The sequence below is a fragment of the Monodelphis domestica genome, chromosome 1 (assembly GCF_027887165.1).
Source record: "Monodelphis domestica isolate mMonDom1 chromosome 1, mMonDom1.pri, whole genome shotgun sequence".
NCBI classification, from domain to species: Eukaryota; Metazoa; Chordata; class Mammalia; order Didelphimorphia; family Didelphidae; genus Monodelphis; species Monodelphis domestica.
Window position 1 is genome coordinate 694,683,371 of NC_077227.1, and position 23,351 is coordinate 694,706,721.

A 23,351-nucleotide genomic window follows, 5' to 3' on the forward strand; every position below is an offset into this window, starting at 1 on the left:
CCTCCAATTCAGGACAATGGAGGCTTAGGAGGGTCAGTACACCTGCCCAAAGGGAAGCTCAGTGGTTATAAGAAATAACCTTTCCACACTGAAATTGGGTTGAAATTGCCAGGGGTGGTTAGGAAGGAGAAAAAGGATGGCAGAATAGTCCAGGGAGAAGGGAGATGGCAATAGGACCTGGGGTGTGACCTCCCCCAGGAGAGAATGGCACTGGACATTTACAGTGGACCCCAGAAATGAATTAGACCCCTCTCCCCTGAGGATTAGGCTAAAGCAGTGAAGTCACTTCCAGGGAAGACAGTGATGGCTACTGCTGCCCTCCCCCAGCCCAGGGATCTTGGGGACTCTTGCCCTAGATGGTCTGTCAGGACAAGGGTGGGCTGGGTTAGGCCCCTGGGTGAGGGCCCAGGGCAAGGAGAACTTACCTGGGCAGGGGGCTGGCAGCCTGGGCCGAGGTGGGACGCGGCCCTGAGATTTATCAGTGGCTACCAAGGCTGGCACCTTGTAAACTTTTCTCTTCTTCTTTTTCTTCTTCTGTAAAGACAAGATCAAAGGTCCACAGCACCCTCCTCCTGACTCCCTCCAATTTCCCTCTGCTCTTCTCAACCTCCCCCATGCTCCTTTAGAGTATGCCCAATGAGGCCACACTGAGCTTCTAGCTGGGGAGGCCCCGTAGCTAACGGTGGGGATCACAGGGTCAAGAAGTAAAGGTCAGGAAAGAAGGCAAGGGTCTCAGAGCTGTGTGGTGCACTCTCAGTAAAAGGGGATGCCAGTGAGCTCCAGGGAATGGAGGACCCAAGGGGAGGTGGGGAAGGGACATGGAGCCACTTATAATGTGGGTGTTAGAGTGGCATGTGGGCCAGAGGAACCAAGTTCCTTCACTAGGAACTTCATTCCTTCATTCATTTAGCAAGAATTTTATGAAGCAACCTGAGGGAGCTGAGCAGCCTGGACCATATGGGAATGAAGTGCCCTGGTCCTGGATAAATGCTCAGCTCCTTAGAGCCCAAGGACAAACCCAGGTGGAGTCTGGGGCACTGCCCATGCCTACCTGTGGCTGGTTCTTGGGTAGCAGCACTGGGGAGTCAGCGGAGGAAGGCAGTACAGGCTCGGAACTGGTAACAAAGAGCGTGGACCGGCTAGGAGCAGAAGGAAGGAGATGGGTCTCCAGGCTGGTGGGTTAGCCCCCTTCCTCTTCTTCCACCCCAGTCTCTGCCCCCTCCTTCAGCCTGCCTCCATGAGCCAGCAAGAGGTCAGAGAAGAGTACCAGCTGGTAGTGGAGGCATTTGGGAGGCAAAAGGCCAGGAGTGAAGTCCTGGCCCTGACTTGTTTTAAATTCCGTGAACTCTCTAAGCCTCAGGTTCTTCTCTGTTAAATGGGACCCATAACCTTTGGACTCCCAGACCCTCACAGGGGCTGTTGTAGAGAAATGCTTTGTAAACTTTCAAGCACTGCAGAAGTAAGAGTTATTGTTAGCTGTTTTTGGTCTTGTTAACTCATACCTTCTGTGTTAGCAACAACTCTAGGACAGAAGGACAAGGGCTAGGCAATTGGGGTTACGTGACTTGGCCAGGGTCACACAGCTAAGAAGTATCTGAGGTCCGATATCAACCAGGTCCCCTGACTCCAGGCCTAGTGCTCTCTCCATTGTGCCACCCAACTGCCCCTTATTACTGCTGTTAATCATCATTCTTGCTCTAGGCTATCTCCCAAGAGAGTGGGGGGTGCTGAGATCCAGGATTTCCTTCAGGCCTCTGGAGGACCAGCCTCCAGCTGCCCAGAAGTCCTGCGGAGAGAACAATGTCCCTGTGGGGCAGAGCTGTGGCCCTCAGAGCTGCCCACTCTTTGCCCGCATGGAGCCACGGGGCCAGGCTCTCTCCCACTCCTATTGGCCTTACTGTTCATTCAAGGAAGCATCACAAGCTCCGAGACCTGCTTTGACCTGCTATTCAGACAGTGTCTCAGGACTCACTCTGCCGCCAGGCTCCTTCCTCATGAGTCCTTTTCTCCTCAAACTGACCTGTCCATCCCTGGCTTCTCTCCCCAGCACCAGGCCCCAGCCTGACCCTGGACCAGACAGGAAGATTTACCTTAGGGAGAAGAGGTAGCCCAGGTGGAGTTGCCTAGGGAGATTCCATCTTCCTGGAGACAGGCCCTCCCTCCCTCCCTCCCCTTGGCATCCTGGCTGCTCCCTCTGGAGCTGCTTTGCTAATCCCCTGAGCCACCTCAGGCCAGCTCTGGTTGCCACAAGTAGAGGCTGGCCCCTCCTGGGCCGCAGGGTCCCGTAGCCCCACCTCTCCCCTCCCCCTTTCCTTTGCCCTGTCCCCCCAGGGTCTCCCAGGGCACGTCGGGGCCCAGACCCCCCAGGACTTACTCCCGCTTGGAAGATGCCACTGACAAGCCCTCTGCCTGGAGCTCTGAATTGGTGTAACTGAAGCTGCGAACATAGAACTCCACCTCCTAGGGAGGAAGCGCAGACAGGGTTAGTGCAGCGGCACTCAGAGGCCACGAGGGAGGAGAGGGAGTGATGCCCCCGGCCAGGGCACTCCCGGCCAAAGGGTTAGCTTTGGCCCCTCAAGGTTGGGGCCGGCTGGGCCAGTGTTGGCCTGAGGAAAAAACCCAACAATTTGATGAACTAAATCTGCATTAGCCATCCAGGACGCGCCAGCACTGGCCTCCTCCTTGCTGGGGAGGCAAAGGCAGAGGGCAAACAGCTTCTGGGACTGGGCGGGGACTTCAGGAAAGGCCGCTTTCTAAGCGGGACCCGAGGGGGAACAGCAAGGGCACGGAATGAGGAGTTGGGAGGTCAGCAGGTACAACTATCTGGCTGGAAATATGCCGTGCTCAAAGCTAGAACCCGGCTGAGAAGGGCTTAACGGCCAAGCTGAACTGTATGGGAGTAACTACCAAAAAGTGTGGCCCGGCACCAGGGCCGAGGGCTGCAGAGAGGGGGCAGTGAAGAGAGGGCTGGAGCTGGGTCCTGAAGGAGGGTGGGAATGAGGGCAGACTACGGCACGGCAGGGGTAAGAATAAGAGGAAGGAAACCCTTCATTCTCCTCCCTCCCAAAGCCATGACCCTACCAACACACTGGACACTTCTCGCGGTCCTTGGTACACAGGGTCTTCCTGCCTGGACTGCTGTCCTTCTCCCTTTGGGCCTCTCTTTTCTCTTTTTTAAATACCTCCCTTCTATCTTAGAATTGATAGTAAATACAGGCTTTATGGGGGTTAAGTGACTTGCCCAGGGTTACACAGCTAGGAAGTATCTGAAGCCAAATTTGAACCCAGGACCTCCTGTCTCCACTGAGCCTCTATCTCTTAAAGTACAACTTCAATGCCACTTTCACAGATTCCTTGATCTCACTTTGGCCCCAACTCCCTGGACCTCAGAGTACCTTGTTCATGCCTCTATTGAGAACATAAAGATCTTTTCAGAGCTTCCAGAGGACTGATGACATACTGTGTATTAGGACAGTGAAAGAAACATGGACAAACAGTTGTGCTTGCCAACTTGTAGGTCATAACACAGCCCAATCCCTTGCCTGGTGCTCCTGCCCAGCCCAGCCTACTGAGGTCTGGGCAGTAGACGTGGGGGTTTTGGGGGCTCAGTATGGACACATGTGCACATCGATGGTCTTGCCCCAATGTGCTAGGTGTAACTTCCTATATTTTCTTTTCCCTTGTAAATAAAAGTATGGAAAATATCCTTATATGACCTGGAAGCTGTAGAGACAAAAAATTTGACTAGAAAGAGGGGGACTGGGAGGCATCTGGGTACTCAATATGTTGAGAGTCAGGCCTAGAGAGTTCAGCTCTGGCCTCAGGCACTTCCCAGTTGTGAGACCTTGGGCAAGTTACTTAACCCCTGTTGCCTAGCCCTTACCACTCTTCTGCCTTGGAACTAATACAGTATTGATTCTAAGAGAGAAGATAAGGGAGGGAGGGAGGGAGGAAGGGAGGGAGGAAGGGAGGAAGGAAGGGAGGAAGGAATGGAGGAAGGGAGGGAGGAAGGAAGGAAGGAAGGAAGGAAGGAAGGAAGGAAGGAAGGAAGGAAGGAAGGAAGGAAGGAAGGAAGGAAGGAAGGAAGGAAGGAGGGAGGGAGGGAGGGAGGGAGGGAGGGAGGAAGGAAGGAAGGAAGGAAGGAAGGAAGGAAGGAAGGAAGGAAGGAAGGAAGGAAGGAAGGAAGGAAGGAAGGAAGGAAGGAAGGAAGGAAGGAAGGAAGGAAGGAAGGAAGGAAGGAAGGAAGGAAGGAAGGAAGGAGGGAAGGAGGGAGGGAGGGAGGGAAGGAGGGAGGGAGGGAGGGAGGGAGGGAGGGAGGGAGGGAGGGAGGGAGGGGTGGGCCAATACCAAAAGATGGGAACAGTCTTTGGAGTCTCTCATGGCTTCCCTTTTCTCTTGCCTAAATCTGCCTTTCTTAGTCCAGCTGTGGCTTAGCTGGGTCCTGAAAACCTGTCTAGTGACTGCTACAAAGGAATGCCTCTATCCCCTCCCCTGGCCTTCCAATAATGGGACCATTGTGTGACCACGCTGCGTACTCCCACGGCAGGGGTCAGGGCAGATGAGGCACCCTGACTGTCCACAGATACTCCTCCAGGAGACAGCTCTGTGAGGCAGCCCAGAGTGGCTCCATCTCTGCTGGCTTTGCTGTGCTGACAGCATTTACCCCAGGATTGCCATGGAGACAAAGGGCATCCTGACTAATGCTGAGACAACAAATTGACTTCCGTCTCTAAAACAAGCCAGTGTTTAGGGGCAACATGGACACAAGAACTCCACAAATATGTTGCTTTCTTCCCAGAGGGCCCCTCCTGTGTTCCTGCCCTCCCCTTAGGGGCTCAGCCAGGTAGAGAAAGGGAGGGGCCTCCCAGAGCCGCAGAGAGCTGGAGGTGAAGGGCCCTCAGAACACAGCAAGTCAGGAGCAGCAGAGCGCCCAGCAGAAATGTTAGAACGTTTCACTGGGCTCATCATCTCACCCGTCTCATCATGAGTCCTCTGGAATCCTGCTTGTATGATCAGCTACTAAGCCTTTCAAAGATGACTATCTACAACACTGTTGTTGCCATATAAACTGTAGGACATAAAATATTAAAGGCTGGAAGAGATCTTGAAACATAGAACCACAGGATGTCGGGGTTGGAAGGAACCTTAGAACATGGACCAAAGGATGTCAGAGCTAGAAGGGACCTAGTTTTGGTTATTTAGTTGTTTTTTAGTCATATCTAACTCTTGGCAAAGATAGCAGAGTGGTTTGCCATTTCCTTCTTCATCTCATTTAACAGATGAGGAAACTGAGGGTGTTTTGCCCAGGGTCGCACAGCTAGTAAGTATCTGAGGTTTAATTTGAACTCAGGTCTTTGTGATTCCAAGTCCAGTGCTCTATCTGTTGCAGCACCCGGCTGCTCATGGAAGGGACCTTTGCAGAAAACTTAAATAAAGAACACAGAATGTTGGGTTTGAAAGGGACCATACAGAATTTTTGAAGTGAAAGGCTCATTAAAACCTGGACTGTCAGAACTGGAAGGGATATTCAGACACGATTTCAAAAGGAGAAAGCACCTTCGCCCCTTTGCCTTACAGAAAAAGAGACAGGCTCATAAAAAGCCACATAATGAGTGTGTGCCAGAGGCAGGTCTTCACTCTCCCATATCATTGTATTTTGCACTATGGCACATATCCTGGGCCAAGGACTCTTCTGGGAGAACGGGTGGTCACAAGATGGTCTCCCTTCTGTAAACTAATGGCCAAAGCTTCGCCCATTACCTAGACTGTTATGGTTGTTAGGCTATCAGTGGACAGAGTCAGTTTAAGAACCACCCAAAATTGCCTTTTATGGACACTCACTTTTTCCTGTTTGTGTTTTCTTCCTGAATCCCAGGAAGCTTTAGGCTAGTCTCCTCTAGAATGAGATGTCCTAGAGAAAAAACCAGAAACCTAACCAGGGAGGGCTCTGAACACTCTACTCTGAAGACCAGTTCAGCAGCTCACTGCCCGTGGTGACTCAAAGGGAAGTCACTGGTCATCTCTGGGCCTTTGTAAAAAAAAGGGGAGAGGATTAGATTACTTAAATTCTAAAGTCCCTTCCAGTTTCCCAGGCATCATGGTGTTGTGGAAAGAATGAAGGTTTCAGTCTCAGTTTTGTACCTTACTAACATTGTGATTTTAGGCAAGTCATCACCTCTTGGGCTTCAGTTTCTTCCTCTGCAAAAGGAGAAGGTTGGGATACTGGGCCTATACTCCAACCAGGTAAGACAAAAGGAAAGATTTAATTTATATAAAAATATTTATAGTAGCATTTTTGCTTGAGTAAAAAACTAGGAGAAAATGGCTACCCATCAATTAGGGAATGGCTGAACAAACTGTGGTATATGGATATAACATGAATGCAACATTAAAAAAGGATGAATATAAAGAATATAGAGAAACCTGGGAAGATTTTGTATGGATTGATTCAGTCAAGGAAGTAGAACCAAGAGAACCATTTACACGATGACTACAATAATTAAAGAAAAACAACTATGAAAGTCATACAAACCAAATGGGAGTGATCATGCTTGACTTCAGAAGATTAATGAAGGCAAGTACAGAATGAAATACAGCTAAGGTCAGGCCTGGTCAATGTGTTGATTTGTCCAACTCAATTTTACTTTGGGGGGAGAGAGAGGGAGAGTGTGTGTGAAGGAGGGAGAGAGCTGTCACTAAGAAGATAGTGGTGTTAAAAAAAGAGAATCAAGAAAATTTTTGTTTTTAAATGAGAAGTTAAATCAGATAATCTCTAATGTCTCTATCAGGCTTCAACTCTGTGGTTCTTCTCTGTATCTAAGGAACACAGGTCATTCAGTTTTCAGGTAGAGAAGGAAAGGTCAGCTTTAGGCTAAGGAGCTCTTGCCCAGCCTAGCTAGACCAGAATTCAAAGACCCTTTTTGCTCCAATCCTGGCCACTCAGACAAGTTTCCAGAGGCTGGGAGCTATCTTTCTTAGTCACCTGGCATCTGTACAGCAATGAACAAACTCCAGCTTTAGGATTTTTACCTCTGTGACACTGGGCAAGACAATTCACCTCTTGGGGCCTGTTTCCTCAATTGCAAAATGAGAATGTTGGATTTGATGACTTCTAGGGACCTCTGTAGCTCTAAAACCCTAGGATTGTATAGAGCAAACCTGGGTAATGTTAGTCCATAAATATTCACTGTGTGCCAGGCACTGTGATAAGTGCTGGGGGTACAAAGAAAGAAAAGAAAAGAGATAGTCCTGCCTCTTGGGGAGCTCACAATTGAATGAGGCAGGCAACATGCAGGTGATTATGTGCAAACAATCTATGTACAAGATAAATTGGAAAAAATAAACAAAAGAAAGAAGGTGGTCAAATTAAAAAGGATTAGGAAAGGCTTTCTGTAGAAAGTGGGATTTTGGAAAGAACTTGAAGGGAGTAAGGGAGATAGAGTAAAGGATACCAGGAATGGGGGACAGCCAGAGAAAACATCTGGAGTTGGGAGATGGAGGGTCTTGTTCAAGGAACATCAAGGGGCCAGTGTCATTGAATCTCCCAATACACTGGGGTGGGGAGTGAGAGATGTAAAGTTTAAGAGAAGTGGAGAGGTTGGAGAAGGCAGATTATATAGGTCTTTGTATGACAAATAGTGGACTTTCTATTTGATCTGGGAGGTAATAGGGAGCCACTGGAGTTTGTTTAATGAAGGGGTGTGGCATAGTTGGACCTCCTGCACTTTATGAAAATTACTTTGATGTCAAATGGAGAATGAATTGGACAGGAGAGTCTCACAGCAGGCAGACCCACAAGCAATCTACTGCAACAATCCAGATGTGAAATATTAGGGGTGCACCAGGTTGGCAACATTGTCAAAGGAGATAATGCCAGAAATTGTGCTGAAGGTAAAAGTGACCATAGCTTGGACAGGGGTGGGGGTGAGAGTAAGGAATCTAGGATGATCATTTTGATTGGGGGGATGGTGGGGCTGGAGCTTTGGGGGGGGCGCTTATCTTTTTCTTTCCATGATCCTGAGATACTTCCTTAGTACCTACCTCCTCCTCAAATCTAAGAGGATTTCTAAACTCACATCTGTAACTAACTAGGGGAAAAATGAAAAAAAACAAAAAACAAAACAGAAATCTTCCCTAAGCTCCTGGAATACAAAGAAGTTTCCCACATTCACCAGGTCAAAGTGGAACTTCTGCCTATCCACAAAACATGTCCCCAGCCAGAAGGGGAAAGACAGCCTTTAACAGGGTCTCAGTTTCCTCATTTGTAAATAAGGAGGTTTGGTTGGGTTTGGTGATATTCAGTTTGACTGCTTAGGATTCTGCTGTCCCATAGGAGGCTAGAAAAAAACAAAACAAAACATGGCAGCAGTCCCCTTTCTATTCTCACTCAGGTCTCTGGAGGGAAGAGAAGCCAGAGACAATGAGGCTAGAAAAGGAACGAACAACCGGATGCTGAGGAATAGGCTCTGAGGGAGAAACCATCCCCTGTGAACCGGAGAGAGTCCTGATTATGGCTAAGGGGTTAGGGCACTGGACCTGGAGTCATGAAGACCTGAGTTCAAGTTTAGCCTCAGACTCTTACTGATTGGATGATCCTGGGAATAATATCCTTTAACTGTATGACAGGGAGAATAATAGCACTTCCCTCCCAGGGTGGGTGCAAGAATCAAGTGGAATAATTTATAGAACACTTTTCAAATCATAAACACTATTAGTGCTAGCTCTCTTCAGGACCTCAGAATTGGCAGAGGCCTTGGAGATCTCCTAATCACAAACTAAAATCCAAAGAGGGGAAGCTAACCACCCAAGGGCATCAGAGCTGGAATCCAAACCCAGGACTTTTGGCAGGTCCATAGCTCTTTCCATCGTATTGTGCTCTGCAGAGCAGAGAGCTACCCTTACTTTCTTTGGGAAGTCAATGCCTCCTGCAGCAGTTTATTCTATTTTTGGACATGAAGTAGAAGGGTCTTCCAGCCAGCTAGGCCAAGCTTAACTCTGTGCAATGTCTACCTTTGCTCCTGGTTCTGCCCTTTGGTGTCTAATCTCTCTTCCACAAGTGGGTCCTTGTAATGCTTAAAAGTCTACTGTCATCTCCCAATTCCTCTAGGCTAAATGTTCCTGGTCCCTTCAATGGGTACTCCTCTGAGGATCTTCCTAGCCACTTCCAAACCATGCATTCTGGCACCCTCCTCCCCTAAAAGAGCCTTAGACTCTACTCTTGGACCATCCTGGGCTCTGAAGGATGAGCTTTTGCCTTGTGTTACCTAGAACCAGGTCTCCACATCACTACCTAGAACCAGGTCTCCACATCACTACCTAGAACCAGGTCTCCACATCACTACCTAGAACCAGGTCTCCATATCACCTCCTACTCCCCAGTTTCTGGCTCCCTTTTATATATATGTTATCTTCCCCCATTAAAATGTGAACTCCATAGCTCCCTAAAACAAATTAGGAACTAAAGGCAAAGCAATTTCAGTTGTCTCCATAATTTAGGACATCCTGAATGCAAAACAAGGTAAAAAAAAATTCACCAACCCATAGACTTATGCTGCTCACTGACCCCGAGCTCATGCAGCATCCCTCCTCTGCCTCTCCTGGTGAACACTAGCAAACCTAAAGGCAGGATACAGGTTACAACAAAACCCACCCCTACTGTCAGGTCTCCCCCTTCCTTCTTTGCAAAACTGTGGAGATCCTGGCTTCAGACTGCAGAAATGGGCTACAACAGCCAGACAGTCAGCACTGCTATGACCCTTCAGGAGCAAAAGTCTTCCAGGAACTTTGAAGCAAATGTGTGTGCTACAAAGCTCTGAATGATGGCCAGGTGATATGTGGACTTGGACCAGAGGCCCATCAAAGGAACGGGCAGGAGCCTAGGCCTCCAAACCAGCCATCGGCATGGTAGAGAGTCACAGGACAGACTTTGCTCACACAGCCTGCAGTTACACAGAGAAGATAGCCTCATGCATGAAGGCCAGGACCACAGGCTACGTTTTTGGGCCTCAAAGCTTAATAGATATTACTAGAGAAAGAAGTGATAAGAGAGGAGTAGAAAACATTGGAACGAGTACCCGTTTGCAGAAAGCTCTGTTGGGCAGCTCTGTTGGGACTCTCTGTAAGTCCAGAGAATTGGCGGCTCTGGCTTGGAAAGGTGCCCCAGGGAGTGTAGGGTGGGGGGCCCGCTGGAGCTCACAGACCTTTGTACCTATTTATTTTGCCTATTTCTTAAACATTCCACATTTGATGATGCAGATACCTCTTCTCTTCCCTGTGTGTATGTTCCAATAAAACATTTTTGTTCACTGTAAAAACCCCTTAACACCATCAGAGCCAGTAATGGGTCAGACAACCCTGTAGAACTAGTGCTGCAAAGCTCTGAACTGGGCCAGAAAAGGAAGGCATGGTGGGAGTGGGACAGGATACCATGGGGGGGGGGGGGTAGCTGTGCCACACTCCACTAATCCTGAAAGGAAACACAGAGCATCCAGTTGGGGCCAGCTCTGACCACCCAAAAGGCACCTGAGGCAGAGATGTAGCATTGTCCTGGGTGGGAGGAGGCCAAGATGTCAAGGAAACCATAATCAGAAGGAAGAGAATTATAAAGTGGGCAATGGGGGGAAGTAAGGGAGGAAATAGAAAAAAATTTCAGAAAAAAGAAAACTCAAAGACCTTTTGAATATAAGCAACAAGCAACTCAATAAGAAAAACAACAACAGAATAAAATATGGCCTCCATATCTAGTAAACAAGTTTAGGCACCTATGAATAAATACTGCAAAACAAAGGAAAGGGATCCAACATTTGATAAGACAGAAGACCCTGTGGAATTTGAGAATATGAAACCACAACACACTGCCCCTGAGTGACTCAAAAGAGAAGTAAGGAGTATTAGAGCAGAATTTATGTCCTGACCAGCAAAAATATGGGCAGAATAGAAAACCATGAATCTGCAATGGCAAAGCTCACCAAAGAAACAAGAGACTACCATAGAATGCAAATACACAGGAGTCAATGACAATCTAGAAGAGAAACAAAAATCAACATTAAAAGAAAATGTTAGGGGGTATCTAGGTGACTTAGCAGATGGAGAGTCAGGGCCAGAGATGAGAGGTCCTGGGCTCCCCTCTGGCCTTAGGCAGTTCCTAGCTGTGCGATCTTGGGCAAGTCACTTAACCCCCATTGCCTATCTTTTACCACTCTTTTGACTTGGAACCAATATATAGAATTGATTCTAAGATGGAAGGTAAGGTTTAAAAATAAAAAAAAAGAAAATATGCTCACTATACAAGCAAAAGCAAGTAATACAGAGAGACAACCTGAGAATAATAAGTCTCCCTGAAGAACACAACTGGACCAAAAAACCTTAATATCATAATGAAAAATATTCTAGCACTGCCTGAAATTCTGAACATAGAAAATGAAACACCAATTGAAAGAATTCACAGACTACCTCTGGGGGAAGGGAGGAGAAATCAAGACCACAAATTTGAAGACATATTAGTGGCTAAATTTAACAACGAAATTCAGAAATAAATTATACAAGTGATTAGGAATAAGACCTTTAATACAAAGGAAAGGAAATTCAAATAACATAAGAGTACTGGGCAACCACTAGAAAATGTAGGAGGGAATGGAATAATGCATCCTGAAGAGCTTTGGCGCTCCATATGTAGCTCAGGGTGGCCTACCCTGAAAAACTGAGCTTGACCAGCCATGAAAGATAGATGGTCTGGCGTCCAGTAACAAAGAGACATTTGAAACTTCTTTGGAAAGAAAACAAGAATAGAACCAGATGATTTGCTTCTTGAATACCTCAAACAACTGAAATTCAGGAGGAGCAAATAAATGCCGTAGCAAGGACAGCAGCAGTTACAGAGCAATAGCAGAAGGGGCCACTGAGAGACTTCTGTCTAAATGTACAAGGAGACAAGAAGGCAGACACCTGGTGGAGGAAGCAGCAGTGAAGTAGACAGAGGGCAATCTGGACAGAACCCAGCAACACCACGCCTACAAGGGAATCAATGTTTTCCTGTGGCACTACATTACAACATGGGATGGTACATGAAAGCGGGGAAGCGCCAGGTCGATAGACAGGAATCTGTGATGTGCTGGAGCTAAATCAAAGGCTATGAGGGGAAGATGATCCAGGTGGTTTCAGAAAGAGAAAAAAGCCTATTGGGGATGGTAGGGAAGAAGTGGAGAGGACCAGGGAGAAAGGAAAGAGGCCTCTTCTGTGGTAGGAGGGGGCTCCTATGGGTAAAGAGAGACTGTATGAAGGAAGACAGGAGCCTCTGAAGCAAATGTGAAAAAAAAAGGTAACCAAAGGAAGGTATGCTGCATAATCAGAATGGTGAAAGATACTACCATGGGACAATGTCCTCTTTGATATCTGCAATAACTGTCATATTCTGGGAATGAGGCACATGGAAAAGGAGAATCTATGGGGCATCTACAAGGCAGTGGCAGAAAATGCCTACAGGAGATCCTAGACTGAATACCTTGAAAGATCTGATGATGAGGAATATGGAGACGACAGGCCAGACAATTATAGGGGTCATAAATCAAAGAATGAGGGTCTAGAGTAGATAGAAAGGGAATATGGTCAATGAAGAGTAGGAGAAATCCTTTTTGAAAAGAGATGCAAAAAAATGAAACTTAAAAAATAATGAACAGGGCTAGCTAAAGAGGAGGAGACAAAGGAGGAATATACTTGATTGAGAGGGGAAAAGCCCCCCCCCCCAAGAACTATATAACAAATAATAGAAGAGGTAAAATCCCAAAGAGAAAGGGGTAGCAAATGAGAGGTGGGGATCAGAGGCAAGGGGAAGAGAGCCAGTAGGAAGAGGGCAACCTTAAAATAAGATGATTAAGGTAAAGTAACTGAAGGCACATAGTACTCTATTCCCAAAGAAGGGAAGGGGGAAATAGTAATTAAAAAAACAAACAAATAAACAATATTAGAAATAGAGGAAAATAGAAAACTACCTTGCATAACTTTAAATGTGAATGGCTGAAGCAATTTTTTAAAAAAGTGACAGACTGGTTAAGAAAACAAGATCCTACAATCTACTGCTTACAAGAAACATTAAAAACCAAAGGCATACCCAAAATAAAACTGAGGAGATGGGGAGGAAAATTTACTATGTATCAAGTGTTTAAAAAAAACATAAGCGCAATCGTGCCATTTGACAAAGCAAAAACAAATATTCAAAAAAATAAAAAAGCAATAAATATATGTAGTATGCTGAAAGGAACTATAAACACCAACATCAGTAATAAATTTATATGTTCCAAATGCATTATTGTCCAAATTCATAAAGGAAATATCCGAGCAACAAGAAGACATGGACAATACACAATAGTGACAGAAGACTTTAAACTTCTCTCAGTTTTGGATAAATCTAACAGAAAGATAAAAATGGAAAATATGGAACTGAAAAAAATTCCTGGAGGAATTGGAGTTAATGACTTGTAGTATCATCTAAATGAGGCAGCAAAAGAATATACATATTTCTCAGTACTACATGAAACTTTCACAAAAATAGACAATGTAATAGGGCACAAAACAAATGTAAAAAGGCAGAAATAGTCCAGATATCCTTTTCAGACTGCAATGTAATAAAAATAACAACTGATGCAAGGAATACAAACAAAAGATATGGGACTAAATGGAGACTTAATGAAATCCTAAATAAGAAGTGGGTCAAAGAACATGTAGGAGAAATAATCTGTAACAATATAAAAAAAGATAATGATGAAACAACTTCAAAATTTGGGGTCATATCCTTCCAAATATATATTAACAAAATGGAAAAAGAGAGGATTAATTAATTGAATATTCATTTTTTAATATTTAAGAAATCCAACAAATAAACCTAAAAAAAGCACAAAATAAGAGACATTAAAAAAAAACAGATGGGAAATAGATAAACTGGAAACACCCCCCCCAAAGAAATGATAACTAAAAGCTGATTCTTTGAAATGGCTAGTAAAATTTATAAACCCTTAGCTAATCTGATTAAAAATAAGAGAGCAGAAAATCAACAATAAATGAACAAAGTGAAATCACAGCAAACCCAGAAAAAAATCAGAACATATGCACAGTTATATGTTAATAAAACTGAGAACACAAAAGAAATAGAGGAATACCTTCAAAAATATAAAATATTCAAACAATAAGAATAGAGATATTAAATTAGAACAATCTCAGAAAATGAAATAAATTCTAACTGTAAAGGAACTACCACAAGAAAATAAAACTCCTGATCCTGAAGGAGTCACAGAAGAATTCTATCAAATTTTTAAAAAGTTAGTACCCATACTTCTCAAAAATCAAGAATGCACTTTACCAGAATCCTCTTATGAGACAAATATAGATCTAATATATATAAAACAGGAAAAGATGAAATACAGAAAGAAAACTTTAGACCAGTATTATTAATGAACACTGAATTCAAAAACTTTAAATAAAATCTTATCAGACTATAGAGATTTAAACAAGAAATCATTCATTTTGACCAAGTGGAATTTACCCGAAGTATACAAGGACAATAAACATCAGGAAAAAAATAAACAAAATCAATCATATTAAAAATCAAAATATCTACATGATCATCTCAAAAGATTTATAACACTTTCAGGGAGGCCTTTTTAAAGATATAAAAAGCATCTGTCTCAAAAATTAAAGCATCATATGCAATGGTAATACCCTAGAACCTTTTCCAGGAAATATGAAAATAAAGTAAGGATGCCCACTCTCCCCACTATTATTTGATACAGTTCTCGAAATGTTAGTCACAAAAATAAAACAAGAGAAAAAAATTAAATATAGATAAAAAGGAAATAAGCCTATCGCTGTTTGCTGATATGATGGTTTACTTAGAAAATCCAGAATCAGCAAAGATTCTAATTAAGCCAGTAACTGCAGTAGAGCTGAAACTTGTGAAGATTGGATTTAGTTATCCCCTGATTGTAACAATGAAGGTACTTAGCTCTTCCTTTATTGGGAGGATTGAATCCATAATCTATTTTTAGATTTTAATCCCCAAAAGGTGATAACTCAGTATTTTAAGTAGATCTACCAATTTTAACTACAAAAAGGTGTTAAGTAACTACAAAAGGTGAACTAACCTAAAAAGGTGTTAAGTAACCCAAAAAGGTATAATCTAACCCAGTGGTTCTCAACCTTTTTAATGCCATGACCCCGCAATACAGTTCCTCATGTTGCAGTGACCCCAAACCAAAAAATTATTTTGGTGGCTACTTCAAAACTGTCATTTTGCTACAGTTATGATTTGGAATGTAAATACCTGATATGCATTATGTATTCTCATTGCTACAAATTGAGAGGTTGAGAACCACTGATGTAACCAAAGGTGTGAACTAAAGAATGGGCAGTCCTGGAGAAAAGCATCTGCTGTGATTGGTAGACATGAAATTTAGGGGAGGTGACACAAGATAAAAAGATCTTTAAAAAGAGGACCAGAGGCCAGAAGAATATTTTCAATTCGAGATTCAATTCGAGGAGATCGAAGAGCTCTCTGACTCAGAGGAGAGACTGGAAGACTTGAGAAGCAACCAGAAGACAAACACCCAGACTTCTTTCCATTTAGACGGTCACCAGGTCACCATTGGTGACTGAAAGGCTGACTTACTGACCCTGCCTCAAGGCCCATCGCCTTGAGACTCTCTTCCCCTGGCTAAATTCTAACTGATATCAGAAGAATCCAGAGTTCATTCTCTCTCTCTCTCTCTCTCTCTCTCTCTCTCTCTCTCTCTCTCTCTCTCTCTCTCTCTCTCTCTCTCTCTCTCTCTCTCTCTCTCTCTTCTCTGTCTGTCTCTGTCTCTCTCTCTGTCTCTGTCTCTCTTAATATCTTCCCTCTATTGTAAATAAACTACCATAAATTCCATTTACTTTAGTAATTCATTTTGGGATTTAGAAATTAAATCCCTGGCGACCACCATTTTAAATATTTAGTGTCCAACCACAATTAAATTTAACAGATTACAAAATAAATTCTTAAAAATCAACATCATTTCTTTTAAAAATCAAAACATTTCAACAGAATAATAACAAAACATAAGAGGCTCATAATATATAAAGGGAAATCCTTAGTAAATATAAAATGCATAAAATTTCTGGGGATTGATTTACCCAAGCACACAAAAGACTTGTATAGATTTAATTATGAAGTGCTTCTTAAAGAAATAAATAATAATATGAATAGTTGGTGGAATAATTAGTGTTCCTGGCTATATTATAAAGCAGCAGTTATCAAAACCATCTGGTATTGACTAAAAAATAACATCAATGGAATGGCTAGACAATAGGGACTCAAAAACAATAGAATTCAATAATGCAGTGTTCAATAAAGTGGAAAATAAATTACGTAGGGGGAAAAAATCCTTGATATGAATTGATAGGAAAACTGAAAAGCCGTCTAGAAAAAATGAGGCTCAGACCAACACCTTACACCATATTCTCCAATACAATATAAATGTATACATGTCCTTAATGTTAAAGACAATACTATTTAAAACAGAAGAGAAACTTAGGGGCAGTTTGGTGACTCAAATGATAGAGTGCCAGGCCTGGAATTGGGAGGATTCAAATATAGCTTCAGACACTTCCTAGCTGTGTGACCCTGATCAAATCACTTAACTCCACTGGCTAACCCTGGCCTTTCAGCCTTAAGTTGTTAGCAAGTTTCCTCATCTGTAAATTGGGGTTCGTGATAGCACCACCCTTGAACACAACATTCTGCCTCCCATCTTTGCCTCTTGTTTCCTCAGCTTCCTTCAAAACTCACCTCAAATAACATCTTCTGCAAGGAGGCCTTTCTTATATTTTTTATTTTATGCATTTAAAAACCTTTTACTGAGAAGGGAGTCCCTCAGCTTCACCAGAGGGTCAACAGACCATGATACCAGGTTAAGAAGCTGATCTATTTTGTCTGAACCTTCTGTGCACTTGATTATTTACATGTTGTCTCCCCCATTGGGGGAAGTCTTTGAGTCCCTCAAGGGCAAGAGTTGTTTTTGCCTCTCTTTGTATGCCCAGTGCTTAGCATAAAACCTGACAAATTGGGTTTAATAAAAGTTGACTGACTGATCGATGGATGGATCCACAGCCTTCCCAGGGTTGAGGAGAGAATCAAAGGAGATAATGTGTATGAAGTCCTTAAAATACCTGGGAGCACCATATAAATGTTAATTCTTGTTATTACTGTATCATTCCTGGAAACTGGGACTCTCTTAATGCAGCCTGAGATTCCACTAGCCTTTTTGGGCAAGCTTCCTCTCACTGCTGACTCATAGTGAGTTGGCGGTTCACTAAGATTTCCTGATCTTCAGATCCCACCCCAAGACAGGGGGTCCTCCAAGTGTTAGTACAGACTAAAGACTCTGGGGACACCTTGAACTCACTAGGACAACTACTTCTCCAATTCTCAGTTTAATCATTTGCAAATAAGGATAATAACAGGATCATTTAGCCAGGGGTGCTGTGAGGATACAATGAAATATTGATACATATAAAGTGTTTTCTAAATGTAAGAGGATTTTGTTCTCATTTGGGCTGATGATGGGTCAGGCCCTGGTGTTACCTGAAACCAGCCCTCACTGTTCTCATGAGATGGTGCCACTGGAGCAGTGCCAGGGCTCCACCACATGGTAGCCCTGTTAGGGAAAGAGATCACCAGCACTGGGTAAACCCAGCATCTCCCACTGTTCCAGACTTGTATGTGCACTGGTCTTCCAGCCAAAGCTCTGTAACCATGTTGAGGGCAAGCCCAGGCAACTCTCTGAAAAGGAGTTTGGCACACCCTTCCCTTAGAAATGTCATGCCTAGGAGGATCCAGCTCAGCCCATTCAAGTTTAGACAAGGAAAAGGGCAAAATGGCAGGCTTGGGACAAGACCCAACAGTGACAACAATGAGCTGAGTCCTCAAGTCAATTATCTAAGCCATCTACTATCCCTAAACCAAGAGAAGGGAGGAGGTATTTTTGCTACAGGATTCAGCAGTCTGAACCATAGAGGTGGCCTCTTGGAAGCCACTTTGGGAGAGGAAGGGAGAAACTGGGATAGTGCTCTCTGTTACTACCCCAAGGCAGTAGGTTTTGCTCCCCAGGCTCTTCCTGAGAGCCTCTGATACAAATCTCATTCTGATCCTACACCAAAAAACTAGGGAGAATTAAGACCCTCTTCCCCACTATCAAGAAGTAAGCCCTTTATATTTCTATTATATGGAAGTCCTTAACAGACTTCTGTTTGGCTCCAATAGTCCAGGATGAACTGGGTCTTATCTTTCCCACTCCTTTTCTATAGTCCTAGTCTTCATCATCTTTTTCCTGTTTGTTTGTAATAAAGGACTAACTGATCTCCCTTCTTCCAGTCTGGTTCTCTTCCCTCATATCCATCCTGAGCATCCCGAGCATGCCTGAGCATCCTTCTAAAGATCCCTTTTGAAAAATACATGTACAAAAATATTTATAGCCTTGCTCTTCATGGTAGCAAAAAATTGGAAAATGAGGGGATGCCCTTCGATTGGAGAATGGCTGAACAAATTGTGGTATATGTTGGTGATGGAATATTATTATGCTGAAAGGAATAATGAACTGGAAGAATTCCATGTGAACTGGAACGACCTCCAGGAAGTGATGCAGAGTGAAAAGAGCAGACCCAGGAGAACATTGTACACAGAGATGGATACACTGTGGTACAATCAAATGTAATGGACTTCTCTACTAGCAGCAAATGCAATGATCCAGGAAAATTCTGAGGGACTTATGAGAAAGATCTGTGGGAGCAGAAACACAGAAGAAAAACATTTCCTCGATCACATGGGTTGATGGTGATATGATTGGGGATGAAGACTCTAAATGATCACTCTACTGCAAATATTAATAATATGGAAATAGGTCTTGATCAATGATACATGTAAAACCTAGTTGAATTGCTTGTTGGCTACAGGAAGTGGAGAAGGTGAGGGGAAAGAATACAAATTATGTAACCATGGAAAAATAAAAATTAATTAATTAAAAAAGATTTATAAAAAATAAAGACTCTTTTCATCATATCACTCCTATAGGAAAATACTTTGTTTATAGGACAAAATCTCAATTTATCAGCATAACCTTCAAAGCCCTCAATGACCTAAATCCAATGTTTCAGGGCTCATTCACCACTTTTCCCTTCGGTCTGAATTGGTCTGCTTAGTGGCCAAAGGGGATGGAACCAATATAGCGGCTTAGTGGCATCAAATTGGTCTGTTCACTCTGGGTTGAATAGTTTTCTATTTTTCCAATCTCACATTTTTAAAAAACCCTTACCTTCTACCTTAGAATCAATACCATATATTGGTTCCAAAGCAGAAAGGCGGAAAGGGCAAGATAGAGGGGGTTGTGACTTGTCCAGAGTCACACAGTCAGATTTGAATTCAAGATCTACTGTCTCTAGGCCTGGTACTCAACACACTGAGCTATTTAGTTGCCCCCTCCCACTCTCATATTTTTGATCCCTCTTCTCTGAGATCCTTGTCACCTTTTCAGTTACAGATCAAATTCCACCTCCTCCAGGAAACCCTGGCCATCTCAGCCTGTAATGACTTCTTCCTCCTCATTTGGCCCTTAATACATATAGTCTTGACTTGTCAGTCATCTGTATATGCAAATTGTCTCTATGACCAGACTATAAACCCCTTGAAAGCAGAGACTACATCTCAAACTTTTCCATATTCTCCAGAGCTCTAGCACAGAGTTGGTGCCCAATATGTTTTTGCTAACAGAGATGGGGGTGGTAAAATAATAATAAATTTTTGTCAGTGGACTTGGGTTAAAATCCCAGTTGTGACCCTTTTATGAGGCAGACAAGGAAGGGTGAGTCTCTCAGCAATCCAACCATATTTCCTTGATGCCTACTTTTTAGTCCCAACCCTAGTCATCCTTAATTGTGGAATAGAATAGACTATGAAAACAGAACAGGCAAGTCTTTCTATTTGGCTTGCATCTGGATATAGTGAGATGGAGGGAATAGGGCTAGTTCTGCTCTAAATATGCTTGATTTAACAATCATAGTAAAAACAGTAAGCGATGGAGAATATTTGCTTATATGGTGATCCAAGTTTCAGGGGCCTTTCTAATCATGAGCTCCTGGGCCCCTTTGGCACAGAGAAGCATAAGAGGAAAGGGGCACTGCCACTTATGCTAGGGTATTTAAGGGAGCCCCATAGCAAGACTGGATCTTGGATCAGGTTGGCCCTCATGTGGTGTGAGAAAGGAGCAGGAAAGAATTTGGTCTGCTGTGGAGGCCTGGATCTTCTGGAGTCTATTGTGGTAATAGGGTTAGGGTTCACAGAAAGAATGACTATGAGCCCCTGGGAGGCAGAGACTATTCTCGTTTTACCTTTTACTCCCAGAAACCTAGCACACAGCAAACACTTAACAAATGTTGAATTGAATCATGTGTCAGCCTAGGGTCACAGCCTGTTTGGTTCCAGAACCAGTGCACAGAATCGAGGAGAATCAGAGGAGCAGGAGATGACAAATGCAACCTAGAGCGGCTCGTCTGAGTCCTACAAACCAGCCTTACTTTAGTGAAAGGGCAGACATTGGACTATGATAACCTACCTCCTTCTCCCAACCTCAGGTGGCTGTGCTCCTGACGCTGATCAATAAGGCTGGGTTTGAAAGCACTGGCTCCAACATCCTTTTTTGGTTAGACATAGATAGGTTTGAGGAAATCCCAACCACAGAGAGCTGCAGAGTAGACTAACTTATACTGGGGGAGTACTGCCTGTCCTAAGGCCAAAAACAGAAGTGACACCAGTGAGCTCATGCCAGCAGGGCCTTTTTGAAGAGAGGGTTTTCCCAGAGTGGGAGGTGGATGCACTTCTGAAGAAGGCTATCTCTGTGAAACCAGCTTCCTATGCTCTCCTCTGGACTGACTCTACCTTGTGTAACACTATGTATTTCAAAACCTGTGCCTTTACTTTCCCAGTAGCTCAGAGCCTCTGCTGCCAGCCTCAGGGCTCCCTGACTCAAAGACACAATGACTCCACCATTCCCAACTTTCTTGGTAGGGATGGAAAGGCTCAGTGAATCAGAAATCATTCTAGCTTCTGCCTTTGGTGGCAGAATCATGGATTATTGAACCTGGAAGAGATAGTGGAACATGACGGTTCCACCATACAAAACTGGAGCTGGGAGAGACATCAGAGCACAGACTGTTAGAACTGGAAGGGTCCTTAGGACCTAGAGTGTTGGAACTCTAAGGGACCTCAAGAGAAGAACTACTGGAACTACAGGAGCTGAAAGAGACCTAAGAGATCATCAGCATATTGTCCAAATACCTTCCCAAGACAGGGAAGCTGAAGCCTAGAGAGAGAAAGGGCCCATGGATAGTAGGTGGTAGAACTGGTTCTACCTCCAGTCTAGTTCTAACTCCACTCTAGAACTGGTCACTATCCTCCCCAGAAAAAAAGATAACAATAAGAACAAACATTTGCAGAGTATTTTGATGACTGATGCTGATAGGCATACTGACTTGTATCTGCTTTCCTCTGGAGGAACAGAGGCAGGCAATCATTCCCAGAAGCCACAAAACTGATCATCATCAGCCTGCTATTAGCCAGGGCTTCTGTGTCCACTCAAACAACAGCATCATTTCGTTTGGGGGTAGTGATACTTGAGGCTTGTTCTTTTCTGCAACGTGGGCATGGCTGATGTATTTTCTCGGGAGTGGGAGAGAGGGAAAAAGTCTTATTCCTTCTCTGCCTTCTACCCTGAGAATAGAGCTGCTCTAAGTTGGGGCTGGGGAAGTTGGGGAGCTAAGACCATCCCTGGGCAGGTTAACAGTGTTTGTCTGCAGAGGGAGGGAGGCTGCAGAAGCTGCTCAAAGAGCCTGGGCCTCCTAGCCTGTTTGTGTTTGTATCTGGTTGCTATGAGGGGGAGCTTGAAGAATCCGGTGGGTTAGCGTTTCTCATGACAACTTAACTGGGCATCTTCTCAGCTTTATTACTCCCTGAGGGAATCCATGGAATACAGGCATTCAGGACACCCCCACCCCACACTCCCCTGGCTTCTGGCCCCAAATGTGCTCTGACTTCCAGAAAGCACCCCAACATGGGAATGAGAACAAGGCTGGCCTACAACACCCTACACACATTTCTCTCTGGCAAGGCTGGGGGTGGGGGTGGTAGTAGAGAGTAGAGAGGGAAGAAGGGAACAGCTGTGTATGGATTCTCCAGCTGGAAACTCCGCCTCCAGCTCCAGAAAAGACTCCCAGGCTCCCTCCCAGGGGACTGTTGGTTGTTCCTTTCACTGCTTTAACTCCTCCTGCCCCAGCTGGTTGGTTTGGAGGAAAGGTAAGCAGTCCTGAGGAATTTAGCGAGAGACCAATTGTGGGCAGCCTTCAGAGAAGCAGGCAGAACTTCTGGGGTATCCAGTCCCCTCTACACCCCCCCCCCAGACTTCAGCTACCTTTCTTGGTTTCAGACTGGAGAAAATTCTGAGGCTGGAGACCCAATGCACAGATCCAGAAGATGGAAGATGGGCAGTACATCAAGAAGATCATTAGATTTAGGGTCAAGAGGATCTATGACCAAATCATAGCTCTACTGCTAGCTACCTGTGTGACCCTGGGTAAGTAATTTCCTACTTCTAGTTTCCTCCTTTACAAAAAAGAAAACTGGACTAGACAACTCCATAGTTTGTTTCTAACTTTAATATTCCATGAATGTATGAAACCATAAAATTATAGAATGTTAGAGCTAATCAGGATCTGCAGAGATCATGGAGTTCAAAACACCCCATTTTACATTTGGAAGAAATTGAGACCAAGCAGGACGCCATAGTTTGCCCAAGCTCACAAAGTCAGTTAGAAGATGAGGCAAAATCCAAGTCTGTGGGTTCTGAGGCCATAGCAGCACTGTCATATCCCAATGGATTCTGAATAAGTCATCAGTGATGATGATGAGAGAGAGCATGATATAATGGAAAGACCATTCACCCTAGAACTTGGCAGAGAGCCTTATTTTCTCATTCGTAAAGTAGAGATGAGCACTCTCCTGATGTGACTTCACAGGACGGCTGGAAGGCACTAGGATTCTAAGTTGCTATCTATACCTACCTTGGACTCCCCCCTACCTTTTCCAATTTCAGATCACTTCTTATACCTCTATTGGAATATAAAACTCTCTAGCCCCTAGGGTTCAAGGTCTTTGCATTCTCGCATATCCAGCCTTTTTTTAAAACCTTGAACTTCTGTCTTAGCATTACTATTAATTTGTCAGTTCCAAGGCAGAAGAGTGGTATGGGCTAGGTCCAGAGTCACACAACTAGGAAGTATTTGAG

The 23,351-nt window shown here is 44.1% G+C and overlaps 1 protein-coding gene across 5 annotated transcripts in view; it reads right to left on the reverse strand.

Moving 5' to 3' along the window:
- ZDHHC1 (zinc finger DHHC-type containing 1) overlaps positions 1–23,351 on the reverse strand; it is a 58,488-nt gene that overhangs the window by 1,670 nt on the left and 33,467 nt on the right. For 3 of the 5 annotated variants that reach the window (XM_007477161.3, XM_007477165.3, XM_007477164.3), the window contains 3 exons: positions 2,375–2,460; positions 1,052–1,139; positions 426–534 (listed from right to left, as the gene is read on the reverse strand). In XM_007477161.3, the coding sequence (XP_007477223.2) occupies positions 426–534; positions 1,052–1,139; positions 2,375–2,460 (283 nt within the window). The remainder of the gene's footprint in view (positions 1–425; positions 535–1,051; positions 1,140–2,374; positions 2,461–23,351) is intronic. The other 2 variants (XM_056805591.1, XM_056805731.1) reach the window with 1 other exon arrangement.